At 31.0% G+C, this 16,984-nt stretch overlaps 1 protein-coding gene across 1 annotated transcript; it reads right to left on the reverse strand.

Annotated features, from left to right (window-relative positions):
• Positions 1 to 810: 810 nt before the first annotated feature.
• LOC148628331 (cholecystokinin receptor-like) lies at positions 811 to 2,224 on the reverse strand. Its single transcript, XM_088564720.1, has one exon. The coding sequence runs from the start codon at positions 2,097 to 2,099 to the stop codon at positions 930 to 932; it is 1,170 nt and encodes a 389-aa protein (XP_088420846.1). The 5' UTR covers positions 2,100 to 2,224; the 3' UTR covers positions 811 to 929.
• Positions 2,225 to 16,984: the final 14,760 nt, after the last annotated feature.

A 16,984-nucleotide genomic window follows, 5' to 3' on the forward strand; every position in this document is an offset into this window, starting at 1 on the left:
TGTTACAGTGAGAAAGCGATTTTGCCCAACTATATTCGAAAGTTGGATTTTTCATGCTATCATTATTTCGTAGTACAGTTCCGTTAGAAGTCATGTAGGGTAAGGGACTATGGTCATGAATTGGGTGTAGATAATCATGACTGGAATTTGTTTGATAGGAGTAGTTTTTACGATTTTATTTTGATTTTTTATACTAATATGATTTCAACATTGTATATAAAATTGAGAAGGGTCATAAACCTAACATTATTAACCATATCAATGACAGGATCGTTGTATAGTTTCATATGTACAGAATTTTGTTAAATTGAACCGAAGTTTCAATGTGTTAGTGACCATTGTAACCTTAGAGTAGAAGAGAGGAGAAAACTCCAAATCAAAATATGGAGAACGTTTTTGAAAACACATTATTTCTATGTTTTGCTTAATTTGATCTATCTTTAATGCTATAATGCTATTCCCTTTAGAGTAATATTTGTTACTATTAAATTGATTATGAAAGTTTTGCAAGTGATACATTAGATCAATGTTTTTTGTTAATAGCTCAATCTCTGTGTGTAGTGAAAGGTAATGCAGGTACAACGTCTGAAATTAGTTTGAAATTTGATATTTATTGATGCATATCTGTATTATCTATTGTATTGGCGCGTGCTTTTATTACTTTCCCCTATTTGTTCGTTTGGTTTGTTTTTGTGTTGGGTTTTTATGGTGTTTGATATTTGATATTAAAGACATATTTTAATTTTTGTTAGTATTGATTTACTCGTTTATTTACTACATGTAAGAATATTAGATAATATATAAAAGACATTTTATTACATAAACATCAACAAAATGAAGCTGAATAAGGTAATTTTTAATTAATGCATATAAAGTTCATCCCAGTAATATCCTTGTATAACTGTTTAGGTTTCACGTGCACTCAAATATCAATTTAAAATTTTAAATCTGAACACGTTTTTAAGGAAGATTTCTGCTTCCTTTCGAAATTTTGTGTCCATAAAGAAATAGAAGAAGGGATTAACTACATTATTTAAAATAAACATTTGATAAAGAAACATGACACCTGGTCTTTTGACGTCAGAAAGTTCTTCCCAAAACTTCGAATTCACACTTTCAATTGTCAAAATCGAGACCTTCGGTATAAAACTTACAAAAAATACAATGGTTATGCCAAGAAATATTAACGCAAGTTTGTAGGTTAATCTACGATTCGTCTTACTCAGTTTACTCTTTTGTTTAACAGACGTCATCGACACTGGAAACTGAATTTGGTTGAATTGAACGGTATCCATGTTTTCGTATTTTGTGTCAGAATATTTTGAATATCCTCTGGCGTATAATCTTGGTGAAAGCTCATCCATACTGTCCATAGAATTTTTACTTCCGTTAGTTAATCCGCCCCTTTGTAGGTATTTACTACTTTTAATTGAGTTTTTATAGTTTTTATAGACGACCATTCCAATTTTGGAATACATACAGATCAATACTGTGAATATTACAAAAACAAGAAAACACAATACTAACGAATAAATAGTTGCTACCAAGGAAGTTCCTTTCTTGACTTCTGAACATTGACTCCCAGTTAAATTGAAATGTGAACTTTTAAATGGAACAGTGCCAAACGTAAAACCTAACGGGCAAGCCGAAATAAATGATGCAACGATGCAAAGGACCACTAAACCTCGTTTGACCCCTACGTTCAGTGGTGATGTCGTTGGTCTACAAACACGTAAATACCGCTGGACAGAAATTATAACCAACAGGTAGACAGGAATGAAAGTCAGAAAACCCACGAAAAATGATATAATCCTACAAACTGTATCGTTCTGGAATGTAACTTGATGAAAGCATTCATAGATCATTATTCCTCCGCAGCTAGCGGCAGCAATGAGATCAAAAGCTGATAAAATAGGTATGTAATACCTCTCTTCCATATTTTCCTTCATCCGAAAGATGTAAACTAGCAGCACCAAAACATTTCCAAAAACCGCTAGTACTATAAAAATTGCCAAAGTGATAACGTTCGGTACCAACGTCTGTAATATTATGTTATTCCATTCTAAAATAGTGATATTTATCACACTGTAGCTATTCATTTTCGTTCACCCCTCAAACGCGTATGACAATAAGTTCCCTCTTATACAGTATAAAAGGAAGCTGACTACATCTGTTTCCTGTTATTTCTTACAATGTGTATTTAATCACATTTATAAGACATTTCAATTTTAGGAACAATGAAATTATTGTGCAAACTTTATTGTTAAAATACAAATTATTCTAAACATAGAGCCAGTCACATGTTTTCCGGTAGGATTTATTTATATTATTTGTTTTGAGGAAGAATAATGAAGGTGTCCGATTTATCATCTATTTTGATAATATTTCCCTTTCAAACATGTGTCACTTCAGATTTTTTTCATATTTTAAAACAATTCCGGCAGGAAATTTTATTATTATTTTTTCCGGATTCAAGTCCAAGTACATGAATTGTTTAACATACATCTGGTACTTGTTTCTTGATTAGGAAGTTAAAGCTTTTTTAAAGTCACATATGAAAAACGCCTGTTGTCCATGACAGGTTTTATTTTGTAAGCGACAAAAACCGAAAGCAAGGCAGTGTTTTGGAGTGTTTTAAAATGCACGATGAAGCAGTTATCAAGAATTTAACTATTTCCGAGTGGAATGACAAAATAGTGCACTCTTTATTCCCAAACATTATTATTTTAGTCACGTTTTTAATAATATCACAATTTTGGAACATTTTCGTTATGTTAGTTTACATTTATCGCATGAAGGGAAATGTTGAGGAAAGATATTATATAGCAATTTTATCGATTTTCGACCTCATTGCTGCAACGTACTGTAGTAGTTTTATGATATATCAATGTTTTAACCATGTGACATTCCAGAATGATACAGCGTGCAAATCATCAGTATTCTTTGTCGGTTTTTTCACTTATATTCCTCTTTTTCTGTTGGTAGTGATTTCAGGCCAAAGATATGTACGTCTTTGTAAGCCTCCGTCACCAGCCTTAAGTATAACAATGAAACGAAGTATAGTGGCACTTTGTGTTTTTGTAGCATTTGTTTTGGCCATACCATTAGGATTCATCTTTGGTACAGTTCCATTCAAAAATGCAAACTTAAATATAACAGGACGCCAGTGTACGAAAGTCAAGACGGGGACTTCTATTCTTGGGACAATTTATTCAGTGGTATTGGTTATTATTGCTTTGATCATATTTACTGTGTTGATCTGTTTATATTCTAAAATTGGTGTTGTAGTTTATAAACACTCCAAGATTACGGTTAAAATGTGCAAAAGTACATCAACTAAAAGTTGTAAGAAGTTTGTTAACAGTTAAGACTCTGTTCTAACAATACTGAACAGTGTATATACAAATGATTCCGACACAAATTCACCATGCAAAGATCACACTAAATTCGAACAAGTTCAGGTTCCTGCGTCAATTCAATTTATTAAGCAGACAGTAAAACTGAGTACAGCAAAGCGAAGACTAACTTACAAGCTAGCTTTAGTATTTCTTGTCATCAACGTTGTGTTTTTTATCAGCTTCATACCAAAGGTTTCGATTCTTGACTTAGAAAGTGTAAACAAGGAGTTCTGGGAGGAACTTGTCGACCACGAAAGACCAGGTTACATGTTTATGTATCGCATGTTTCTTCTTAATAATGTGGTAAATCCATACGTGTATGTCGTCATGGACACTAGATTTAGAAAAGAAGCAAAGATGTTGCTTAAAACCGTGTTGCGGTTGTAGTGACGTATGAACAAGTTTACTAGATATGTTTTTTGTTTATATTATATATGATCTCAAAATTTTAAACACTAAACAAACGTTGCTTTTCAGTCATACATGTATATATATGTCATACTTTCACATAACAACATCATTCACATATGCAATTTTTAGAAAATAATACATTTATTTCCAACTACAATCAACCAAATGAAACTAAATAAAAAACGACAACTTTTAGCAAGGTACCAATTTCATGTACAAACACATTATGATTTTTATCTGAAAAGCGCAACAACCGAATAACAAAAAAGATTGGTTATATGATCAGTAACTGTTTTTTTAAATGAGATATAAAACCAAATTCGGTGGGTTTTTGACATCCATGAATCACTGTCTGTCTGATTCTTGAAAGACTGCTACTTAAGTCTACATATAGCAATACTGTGAATGCATGCGGCTGCAATACGATATTTTTTACGCAGAAGGTTGTATATTGATAACCTTAAATGTCGCTCAAACAGCAAGCAAATGCTTTCCTGAACATACAGTGTTTGTCAAATTCGGATATTTTCCCAACTATTTTCAACTTATCTAATACGAATACATCATGATACTTAGTTAAAATTAATGATTTTGCCCTTTGTAAATAGTGTTTTACACGTATCGCAGAGCTGCGTTCTTATTGCTCTTTTACAACTGAATTATATTCAAGTTCAATATGGCAGGTGCCGTTGGCTGAGGTTTTGGTTGTTGGGGTTTAACGTCCGTGCAGCAATATTTCAGCTATATTCAGACGATGAACATGAAATTGATGACAAAATGAACATGAAATGATGATGAAATGAAAAAGGGATGGGACACAAGGACAACGGGGCCGACAAACTTTGATTGCCACTGGAAATAGGGAGAGATGGGTAGGGTGGGGCAATTTAGCCTCCTGTGGCGGAGCCCTATGGTTCCTACTCCGGGAGAATACCACAGTAAGGTTCTTTAACGTGCGAGGAACGTGGCATCTTTCCCAACACGGTGCACTACTATGGTTTGCGGTCAGGTTTTCCGTATTATAGCCAGACAACCCCAGCATGTAACACGCCAGGGGTACCCCCATTCCACCACCTGGGGCACACATCCCAGTTGCTCTGTGGGCAGAGCGCCCTAGCCCGGACCTCCACGGGGCCGTTGGCGGAGGAGGACATACTTACATTTTCGGACCACCTGTTGCCACTCCCAATTTCTTGTTGGGGTTCATATTGCTAGTGCTTAAATTTTTTGGATGACATCTTATTTCTCTTATAATATTTTTTGTGTGCAATATCTTGTATGTATTCGATTCGCTACATTGCGCATGTTAATGGTGTTTGTTTTTTATGTTCACGTTTAGGCCATGATTTTAGATTTTACATACATAAATCATACTATTGCTGATGTTTCGGTATTTTTTGCGATATTTTTTTTAAATCAAATACGTTGTGAAAGTTTTTCAATTGGTGGATACCAATGTTCCCAATAATGAAAGAAACAGATGTTCGTGAATTCTTGAATTTGTGGTGTTATGGTTCTCGATATACACATTAATGGAAATCTCCTTTTCGTTGGGAACCAAACTTCGTGGTTTCGCCAACCCAAGAAAACCACAAAAATTGTACCCCACGAACAATAGTGTTTTCACAGTAATAGACTTTTGTTGTCTTTTTTATTGGTACCCAGAAACTAAAGTAGTTTCACAGTTATAGCGTTTCTGCATTGTGCAAACTGTTATGGGGTTTAATTTTTTGTACGTCATTCATTGTTTTTTAACCATCTGCGTCGGCCCATTTCAAAAACAATATTTGAGTTTCTAAGTAAAACGATTAATAACATAACACAATATATGCACACCTGGTACTTGTGGAAGCACAGAACAGTTTAACTTTTTCATTGTTATACAAAATGAAAAGCGGCCTATTTTCTAGAATAGCTTAATTTTGTCAGCAGAAAAGACCACTTATTTCCAAATGAAACAATTATTACCATGATAAAGAATGGTTAAAGATTGTTTTCAAATATTGTTATTAATATATTCAAATCTAAAAGTTATAATAGTGGACAAATTTCTGTACAATTTTATAAACCTTTGAAACACTTGTCATCGAACTCACTACTGAACAATACACTTATATACTGAAACGAATGCTAATAACGCCACGTTATACTTAAATTAGAAGTAATCAGTAAAATGCAAGGTTGATTGTTTTTCATGAATAAGATCTTTTCCGCATTGATTAAAGTGTTGGCAGCTTAGCATGACGTGCCCGACTCATGTTTTTTTTTATTTGAAAGCACTTTGTGCATATTCGACAATGAACAATATTTAAGTTCCGAAGGTAAATGATTAAGTGTATAAAACAATATGTGAATATTTGATTCGTTTGAACGAACAAGGAAGTTTGATATCTTCATAGTTATATATTGACATAGCATTCCTTTGTTCTGTTCTAAATACATATAGGTATCATCATGTAGCCCAATAACAAAGCTATACAATGGTATCCAGGATGTTACGGTAACACCTAGTCATGTTGAGTAAAATGAAGAAACAAGATACCCCTACTCCACCGAAAAATCGCTTAAATTGACAAATTTATCAATGTCAAATCCGCTAGAGTATTATTGCTTCAGTAAAAATTGTTCATTTTCCTATTTTCTGTTTAGTATGATCATAATTAATACTTTTGAGGTCTTTTGATGACTTATGGCGATTTTCATAGTCAGAATTTATCAAAAAATGCAAAAATGGGATTTTCGATTCTCCCGAACAAAATCGACTCCTGGACTTTTTGATCGACTAAAACGTCTCGAATTTGGTATCACTTGATACATATTTCTAATTTCTACATAAATGAACCACGAAAAAATAATGTTCAAGAAAGAATTTAAAAAAAAAGTGTTAAAAATATTACCCATACCCTTAAAAAATTGGCTCAATATCATACAGAATTCTCTTTCACAGCGTACCGACACTGTAAAACTCAGATATTAGGTATGCACAATTAAGAGTAGGGTGTACCCAACCTTTTCTAATCAATAAGGCGCTTAAATTGTTATGTAGGTGGGGGAGGGGGTGTTGGGTGTTACAATTACTTGAAAAATCGTAAAAAGAGGAATTTTCAGAATTACAAAATTTCTTGTATATCATCCGTTTTTGTCATTTTTTTTCTTCAAAATACCATGGTTTAAACAAGCTTTTGTATGATACAGTACATTTATGTCTTGGCTTTCGAACAAGCCCAAGTAATGAATGTTTGAACTTTTTCAAGTCAAGTTAGGTGGAAACTTGCCACCCCTTCCCATGCAAAAATATACCTCAACATAAACTAACATGTTATGTATATAATTTATATGATGTTGTAATTTCTTTTAAATGATATCAAATTGTCAAAGGGTCATGACTGGACATTTAAAGCGGTTGACAAAATAAAGATGTGGGGAAAATTTATCAAATACTGTTATGTCCATACACTTTCCATTAAAAAAAATCTTTTTATTGATTTAAACTGTTTAAATGGGAGTAGGACAATATGACTTACGTTGTGAAAGACCAAGAACTATGTTTATGTAGGTGCTAGATTTAACGTGTGACAAATACATAACTTCTAAAGTCTACTTTAACTTCGATAAACACTAGAAAGAAGATAAAAAAAAAACTCACTTTGTTAGTTCAAGTATCATTTTCTAGTAATTTCCATTTGCTCCTACGAGTGCAGTTTTCATACCTATATTTATTTTTAATTAATAGATTATTCTGTGCAATAATGTATGATATCTGCATTAAGACACTAACTGTATATTGTTAAGTAATATCTTATTGTATTTTAACGATAAGATTAAATCGAATGGGTTGAACTTTAGAAAAATAAATAAAACGGTTTATCTAACAATACATAGGTTAATGTTTTTAAATAATAATAGAATTCAAATTGCTTATTCAGAATTATGTCTATTTTGTTCTGTCTTCTTTGGTTAGAATACTGTTGTTATTTTGTTTGTTACGCTCAACCATAGTTATACTGAATAGCATTCCATGATAGATTTTCCTGTATCATCTATTTGTTGGATTACAATATAGGTAACGATGAGGACGTCAAAAGTGGAAAGATTTTATCACCTTTTTTACATTAGAAGTACAAATCCAGTTAAAGAACAAAAGCGCGTCGTTAAATATTTAAATGGTACTTTACTCTTCTTTCTTGGCAAATAGTACTGAAATTAATTCAATATATAATTTGTTTCTTCATGCTTGAACATTTGTGTCATTACAGGAAATAAGAAAAATAGTTAATGTCCCTTTCCCTTTTCTGCATGTTATATTAAAAATCAAAACGATCGTCATAAGTCTGTGACTAAACTTTGTAAGAAAATGAGTTCATAACATGTGGTACAATAGTCGTCATTTGTCTAAAAAAAAGTCTAAATTCTAAGTTTTCAATTGTGATCTTTCGAAAAAAAAACAGTACCCATTTTCCAGCATGTGATATATTTCCGCATTAACGTAAAAATACAAATTAAGATAAAATAGTGAGTAGTTAGTCAAAAGTTAGTATCAATGTAGGAAGCCATTGGATTAACATTGAATTTGGCATCATTTTGGAATGAGTACGGAAATGAATAGTCGCAATTTGACCAATATTACTATTTTGGAATGGAATAACAGACTATCATAAACTTTGATACCAAACGTTATCATTTTGTCACTTTTCATTGTATTGGCAATATATGGAAATGTTTTGGTATTGGTACTCTACACCTTTTGGATAAAGAAATACGTTTATGGAGAGATATTACATACCGATATTGTGAGCATGTGATATCGATGCTGCAACTGTTTGTGTCAGTATATTGATCTATAAATGTTTTCATCTCGTGACATTCGACGATGATGTAGGTTGCAGGACACTAATATTTATGATCGGCCTTTTTACTTATACTCCTGTTTAGCGATACCTTTAGGGTTTGTTTATGGAACGGATTCAGTAAATTATATTCACCTGAATGTTTCATGTAGAAAATGTGCTATGGTCAAAAGGGAAACTTCCGTGGTGGTTGTTATTTAATCAATGGGGTTAGGTATTCTTACTTTTATTATATTAACATTATTAATCGTTTTATATTCTAAAATAGAAAATTGTATATAAGAATTACAAAAATAAAATCGGAAAGTGCAAGTGTAAACGTAATAAAAGACTAGCTGAAGGCAAGAATATTCCTATGAACAGAAAAGGTACATTTAAACTAACTGTGTAGGATGTGAAGAAATCAGAAGATTCAAACATAAATTGGCAAGGTATCAATGGTATACCATCCAAACCAATGCAAACAAAAAATTTAAAGCACAGAGTAAAGAATATTAACAAATCGATTGAAACTAATCGCTGTTTGACATTCAAGCTAGCTTTGATGTTTATTGTTATAACTGCAGTATTTTTTTATAAGTTTCATACCAAAGGTTTCTATTATAATTGTTCAAAGTATAAATAAGAAGTTTCCGGAAGAAATCACTGACGACGAAAGACCAACTGGCAAGTTTATTCATCAAGTTTTTATTCTAAATAACATAATTAATCCTTTTGTCTATGTCTATATGGATACAAAATTTAGAAAGGAGGCCAAGGTTTTTCCTAAAACAATTACTTAGATAAAAAAAATAAATAAATAAGAGGCAATGTCACGACGAATATCTTCAGTAACTTTCGGAAAATTGACGAATAGAACTATACAGAGAACTTGTACAATAGACACAATTCTCAAATGAATGTAATTGAGTTTAATTCAATGTTTCGCATTCATTTAATTATATTGAAATAATTCGTTTTATATGTTTTATATATATTAAAACATAACCAACATAAACTCATTCTTTAAAGTAACTTTAGAAAATTGCAAACAAATACCTTAACACTAAGAAAAAAGAAGTAGATATTGTAGGCTCAATATCTAGATGATAAACAAGGTTTGTTCATATAATATAAAGGTGAGAATAATAGGAAAAGTTTGTCTTTAAAAGTTGTACATATTCCAAGCTATGTGTCATTATTGTTGAACTTGCTTAATAGCGTAAGCTTCGCACAAAAAGCGAACATTTTGTTTTAAAACAAAAAACATATTGTAAAGAAATATCAATATTGGTTTGTTTTCCATTTAAAGGTACGAACCAACTTTCTCTAATTCTACTTCCGGTTCGTCTGTTTTGTGGTCTGAGACGATCTACGTGGAACAAACCAAAAATGGAACACGAATCTGTGGTCCACATAGAACGAACTGTATTATTGAAAGTACCCGATATAATCTTTGAAAAAAAAAAACTGGAATTTGTTTTAGTGAAGTGAACTAACCAAATAAATATTGGACAGAACAACGGATAATGCAAAATACTCGATTGTACTAGGTACTAGGTCTTTTGGGGATATGTCCAGGCATATATACAATAGTCCAGATATATACGATAGTTGATATTTTTTTTTAATTAAAGATACCGCAAAATACTGGATGATGCTTGTAAGCATGATCTTTCTGGATATACTTCTTTAGGTACAAATAAACCTTTCTTAGATCTTTATTTTGCAACTTAATTTTTTTTTTGATTCATTTGTTCTATAGTTTTGTTTTAACTTTGTAAATTGTACCTTAATCAAATAAAAAAGTTAAAATATCAACTTTGCAAACGGTATTTCGAATATTTAACATTAAACATTTTAGTAATGAAGAAACGTCGTTTAGATTTAATTTCTTCCAAAGAACACGTCACATAAATTAACTGATGATAACTAATTGAAACTAATTTCAACGTGTGAAATTTCACATGAAAGATAAGAGAATAGTTTAGGTAAGTACAAGCAGCATGTTTAGTTTAAAACCATTGTTTATTTTTTCTTATTCAAATAATTTGTGCATTGTTCTTTTGTTATCCATGAATCCACACAACCGTTATTAAAATATATTCGCAGTTTTATTCATTTGCATACAATCTTGATATGTTCATAGCAATTTGAAGCTTCCGAATTAGAGTCATCAACAAATTGTATGGCGGAAAATGTTTTATAAGTAGTTTGGCGGAAGGCCCTTAACATATTTGAAAGAACAATGACCAATTATTTATATCCTCAACAATTGTGCTATGTTATGGAAACTATTTGTACCGAAAATACATTAAATATCTAGAATTATCAAAATTCTATTTTTTGTATTCTTGCAAATTACAAAACAGAAAACAGAAAGAATATCATACATTTTTGAATGCCATATTGCTTCATGTATTTTTAATGTAAAGGTAGTCACACGACAGAAGATGAAAAAATATAATGGCGTATCATTGCATATAACATATATACAATTATTAAATCCTAAATAAAAAAAAACATTTGCACATTCCGAATGAAAAGCGTTACGACTTGAGTAATTGTTTTGTTTATAGCATATACAACAAATAAGTAAATACTTTATCAAAAAGTAACGAATCATATCAAAGTGTCCATACATTTTCAATTTTAGTTTCTTTTCCGTTAATAATCCTTAATTTTGAGAATGGCTTTCGCTTATTTCTCCACCAAGGCTAGAAATTTAAGAGGCTACTGACACAAGAAACTATTTGTTGTCTTTTTTTACAATAAATTACTAAGAATCCTTTAAGAGAAACAAACAACGATGCTTCATGCTTTTGAGTCGGGATTTCAACTGAGTATGGGGAAAAGTAGTATGCTTGATGCTATTATATTTCTATATTTATAATTTAGTCAAATCAGGCAAAATGTGTATAAGGTGTGGCACTTAAAGATAAAAAATACACAGAGATGTTTTTTTGTATTATCCCAGTATTTATACCCGGTAACTTCAAGAAATTACTATCAAAGTGTTTGTAAAGTTCGTCTTTTTAAGATATTGATAGGTCAAATTTAATTGACATGCACTATGGAAATTGGCCTTTTCCTTATATAAGCACTCAAAATATATTTACGTCACCAATGCTTCAGGATAAATTTAAATAGCTTTTTAGTTGTTTTCTAGATGTATTTGAATATGTTTGAGGCAGAAAAGACCAACTTGAGAAAAATGATGTGCCACTAATTGCCTAATTTTTACACAGAATGGTACTTAACAAGCTGTGAAGGCTTCCAGGAGATTTTGTCAAATTTTCAGGATCCATATTGCATTGATACTACTACTGGGTTAAAAGTGTGGTGGTAAAGCTGGCGAGCTTCTTTAGCATCTGTAAGTTCCGAGAGGAAAATTTTCGAAAGAAACTTGGTAGAACGTTTTGCAGATCCAGCTATGAAACATTGTATGAATTGATTTTTGTGGATTTTTTATATTCTAATCAAATACTTAGAATAGCTACAGCAGCTACAAATCGTTAAATCTATTGCAATAATAATTCATATGATACTGCATATATTATTTAGTTTTGTTAGTTTTGTGTGCGGTCTTCCTGCCATAATTAAAAAATAGGTAAATCTATACCAACAATTGTATACAGAAAGGAATCAGTGGAAGACTAACAGAAAATACTGAATAAAAATTAACGCAAATAACTATTATGTGTAAGTAGCACTCCAGCTAAGAATCATGCAAGTAAACCGAAAAATAATATGTGAATTTTCATAGAACCCTTACCCATAAGAGATATAAATTATCTAGAATGTACTGTAAAATTCAAAATAAAGGAAGACAACTCTGTAAATAACACTCAAATACAGTAGAAACCATTGGATTATCAATGGGAATTATCTCCTAAGAGCAGATAGATTGGAATAAATTATTATGCATTTCATCATAAAAACCTATAGAGCAACTTAATAAAAAAATAAAAATGTGTAGCCTTTTTGAGGTGTATCATATATTACAGAATTTGCATGATTCGCTGCTTTAGTACTACTTAATTTACTTTACAAACGTATGTTTTCTGAAATATACAATTGTTTGTTGGCTGTTTACAGTATACATTATATTGTCTGTGTACAGAACACAGAATTGCCGCAAAACGTAGCCTTAATAGATTTGGATTTCCTCCAATATAGTTATGTGCCTTTGGTTTTTGGCATGTTTGTTTGTTGTTTTTTGTCTTTTTTTGTTTTACAAATATTTAAAATTTTGCTTGCTTTGCTTTTAAAAGTACAAGTACTCACGCTAAAAAACAAAGATATTGAATAACAAATAACAGAATGTATGAACAAACCACTCGCAAGATTAAAATAAACAAGTTAAAAAAAAACAAAAAAAAAATAAAAACAAAAAACAAAAAACAAACTGAAAAACAAACTAAATTATTAAACAGGTCACTTTAAACTTCGAACACTCGCATCTTTATTGTTTCTACTATAAACGTTCAAACGTTCTTTGTGTGTCGTTCTTTAGTTTCAACCCAAATACTGGCTTACGTCCTGAGTGTGTAATTGCAAATTAAACGAATCCTATTTTTCACAATATTTTGCTTCCTTTCTAAATGTAGTGTCCATACTGATATAAGTAAAAGGATTAATGATGGTGTTTGAAGTAAAAATATGATACAGAACCATATAGACTGTCTGTTATTTTAATAAAGATTCCTTTGTTTTAACTTCTACAACTTCCTACTGGAAGGATTTAAACCTTTGGTATGAAGCTTATGACAAATACAACGGTGATTACAAGAAATATATATAAAAGGTATAGTGCGTGAGTTGAGATAAACACCGTGCACCCCTTCCCCACCACTCATTAACAAAATATGATTTTCAGCTATCCTTACACCTCCCTTTAACGAATCATTTTTTCGAGAAAAAAAAATTAACTGAAACATTTTTTAAATTTTTTTTTCCTACTTTTTATTCTTGGTTGCGGCAAAAATTTTCTTTATTCTTCGAACTTATACGTATCAACGCGTAGCCCAATTTCTTAGCTTTTATAATGGTATCAAACATTTTGTAATAACACTTAAGATGTTGGAGCAGAATGAAACAATATACCCCTACCCCACCGACAAATCGCTTAAATTGACATATTTATCAATGTCAAAACCCAAAGAGTATTGATGCTCCTGGGTGAAAATGGCTTATTTGGTATTTTCTGTTTATTATTGTCAGAATTGATACTTCTGATGTTCTTTTGAATATTTGTGGTAGTTTTCGTTGTCAGAATTTATCAAAAATGCTAAAAGTATGATTTCCGATTTTTCCGTAAAATGTCGCGTAAGTTTGACTCTACAAATTATTGCTGAACTAAAACGTCTCAAATTTGGTATCAAACGTTAAATGATTTAATTATCATAAATGTCTATTAACATAAATAGACCTAAAAACTAATTTTCTAGAAAGAATTATCAAACAAATGTTAAAAACTTTTTCCCTACACCAAGAAAACTTGATTCAATATTAAACAGAATTCTCATTCAGAGCATACCATACAGTGTAAAACTCATATTTTAGGCATTCATAAAATATATAATGATGTAACTATCATATCTAATTAATTCAGGCGCTTAGACTCCCTTTTTGGGTTACAATTGCTATAAAATCGTAAAGAGGGGAATTTTCAGAATGTCAGAATTGTCTATATCGCCCGTTAATGTTATCTTCTGTCAAAATACTGAAGTTTAAACAAGCTTTTGTGTGATACAGTACATTTATGTCTTGGCTTTCGAACAAGCCCAAGTAATAAATATTTGAACTTTTCCAAGTCAAGTTAGGTGAAAATTTGTCCCTTCTACCCATGGAAAAATACCTCTACATGAACCCAAATGTTGTTAGCTTATAAATGGTGTACAGTAGACGTGTTGAGTATTATTGTTTTGATTATAAACGTATCCAACCTATATACTCATTTCAGGTGCGTATTACTCCCTTTCAATATGACAATAATGATTCTTTCGGAATTTTATATTTTATTCCATTTCACCTGCACTTTTTTTTCAAATACCGTACTTCAAACAAGCATCCGTATGCTAAAATGCAATTTAGTAGAGTATTAGCTTTCTAATGAGCTCGAGTAATTAATATTTGAACTTTTTCAAGTCCAATTAGGTGAAAATTTGCAACTCATACCAATGAAAAAATACCTGAACATAAACCCAAATGTTAATTTCTAATGTTAATTTGTAATCAATGTAAAGAAGGCATTTTTTAAATTATCGATGTATTCAACATATCTGCTCAACGCGGGTGCGTGTTTATTAGTTCCTATGTGACAATAATGCGTTTTTCATAAAAACGGGAAATTTCGACATTTCATATTTTCTTCCATTTAACCTGTAAGATGCATTTTACAAGTACCATGCATAAAATTAGCTTTTGTTTATCGATACGTATATATTTCGTCATGGATACTTAATTTAAAAAGAATACAAATATATCGTATAAACACGTGTTTATATTGCAAACAACAGATATTGATACGGACAAATCAAACCAACTGAACTAAGTGTTATGCTTTCAGTTTCGACTTTGTTTTTAAAAGTTGAAATAGTAAAAAACTAGAAAAAAAATTGTGAACAATGGCCATCAAATTGTTACCCCTCTCATTCATTTGAAGATATACACCTTTTGAGTTAAAATGTGAAAAGATGGTGAACAATTGTAACATTTAATATATATTTTGTGAAGGTTTCATTAAATTCCATTCATTTATGTACAATGATATGCGTAACCCTTTACGGCGAATGATGAAATACATGCTTGCTGACATGAGATCTACAAAATGTAAAGGACTTAAGAAAGAATTCTAAAAAAGATACACATATTCAAACATAAATACAGATTCTTTGAAAGCTAAATTAAATTCCATTTAGTGGTGTATTAGAAGTAACGGATAAGAGATGGGTACACATATGTTACCATATTCAAAAAGGGCAAAGTTCATTATGTCTGTACATGTAGTTTGATGAATTATTTCACAGAATTTTTATGACATAGTCCCATTGTGTACTTCTTTCGTTTGAATGTTGATCCAAGTTAATTACAAAATTACTTTTCTAATAGCACGCCGTCTGTTCAATAGCAAATCGCCCCAAGAATGGAAACGAAACAATTCGATAAAATGAATCAAATCGTAATAAAAACATAATTAAACGAAACAAATCGAAACAGATGTATTATCTTTAATAAACTCTCGACCTTGTTTTTGCTGTAATTGTTGATATTTTATTATTATTAAACACACACACACACACACACATCTGTGTAGAGGAAGAAAATAGTTAAGACCCTCAAATTACAGGGTCTGTCATAAATATGAATATTCAAACAATTCCAACAAATATATAGAATGCAGTTTTAATTTAAGAGTCATACTTTAACACAAGGGCAGCTCACAATAAATGAAGGACTCGTGCAAACCATTCATTCATTAGATGACATCCAGTCACAAATGTACAAAATGGAAAAAAGACATACAACAATTACTTTTTTATTTTTGACAGAACAAAATAAGTGTGTCTAAAAAGTAAGTCGTGAAACTAAGATGTAGGATTAGACTGATTTGCTGCACATACGCTGAAATCAATATTCTGTTAAGAAATGGTCTTTTTCACAAAAAAATTGTTGTGTAAAATTAGTCGTAAGTTATGACGTCATAGTAAATATAAGTATTGTGACATCATAACTTACGACTAATTTTACACTTACGATTTTTTGTGAAAAAAAACACTGGTCTTTATTTTCGATAAAATGCTTCACTAAAATGTTTGACTCAAAAAAATAATTTTATGTAAATCAACACATACGGTGTTGACAGCTGACTTAGCTTTAATAATTCTTTCAAAAGGATCATGTATAGGAACTTATATGTATATTCCAAAACTTCATGTTTTGATATTTTTGTGTTTTTTACCTAAACATATATGAGTGTGCAGTAATTGTGATACTATTGGGTTCTTGTCTTTTCGAAAAAGTGTTTTTCTGCTTTATCATCCTCTGGAGAAAAAGTTTCAGGGTAAGCATTCTGGTAAAAAAAAGGTATACAATATATTAGATGTGTTTTTATTTACTATTTGGAAAAGTACATATGATAAATTAAAAATGTCCATGTAAAGTAATTATTTTATTTTGAAACAGATAGTTACTTGCTAGAGTGATTGTGAACTTCTTAGTTTTAGCCTTTCATATTGCTCATGACTTACTTAAAACATTAATGCCAATAATAATTAGTATCAACTTTTTTCTACATTCTTTTGGAAAGGAAAACTATGCTAGCTGCGTTTCATCTATTATTGTGGA

The sequence above is a fragment of the Perna viridis genome, chromosome 1, assembly GCF_037379345.1.
Source record: "Perna viridis isolate PV_CMFRI_1.1 ecotype Kerala chromosome 1, ASM3737934v1, whole genome shotgun sequence".
In the NCBI taxonomy this organism is placed as follows: Eukaryota; Metazoa; Mollusca; class Bivalvia; order Mytilida; family Mytilidae; genus Perna; species Perna viridis.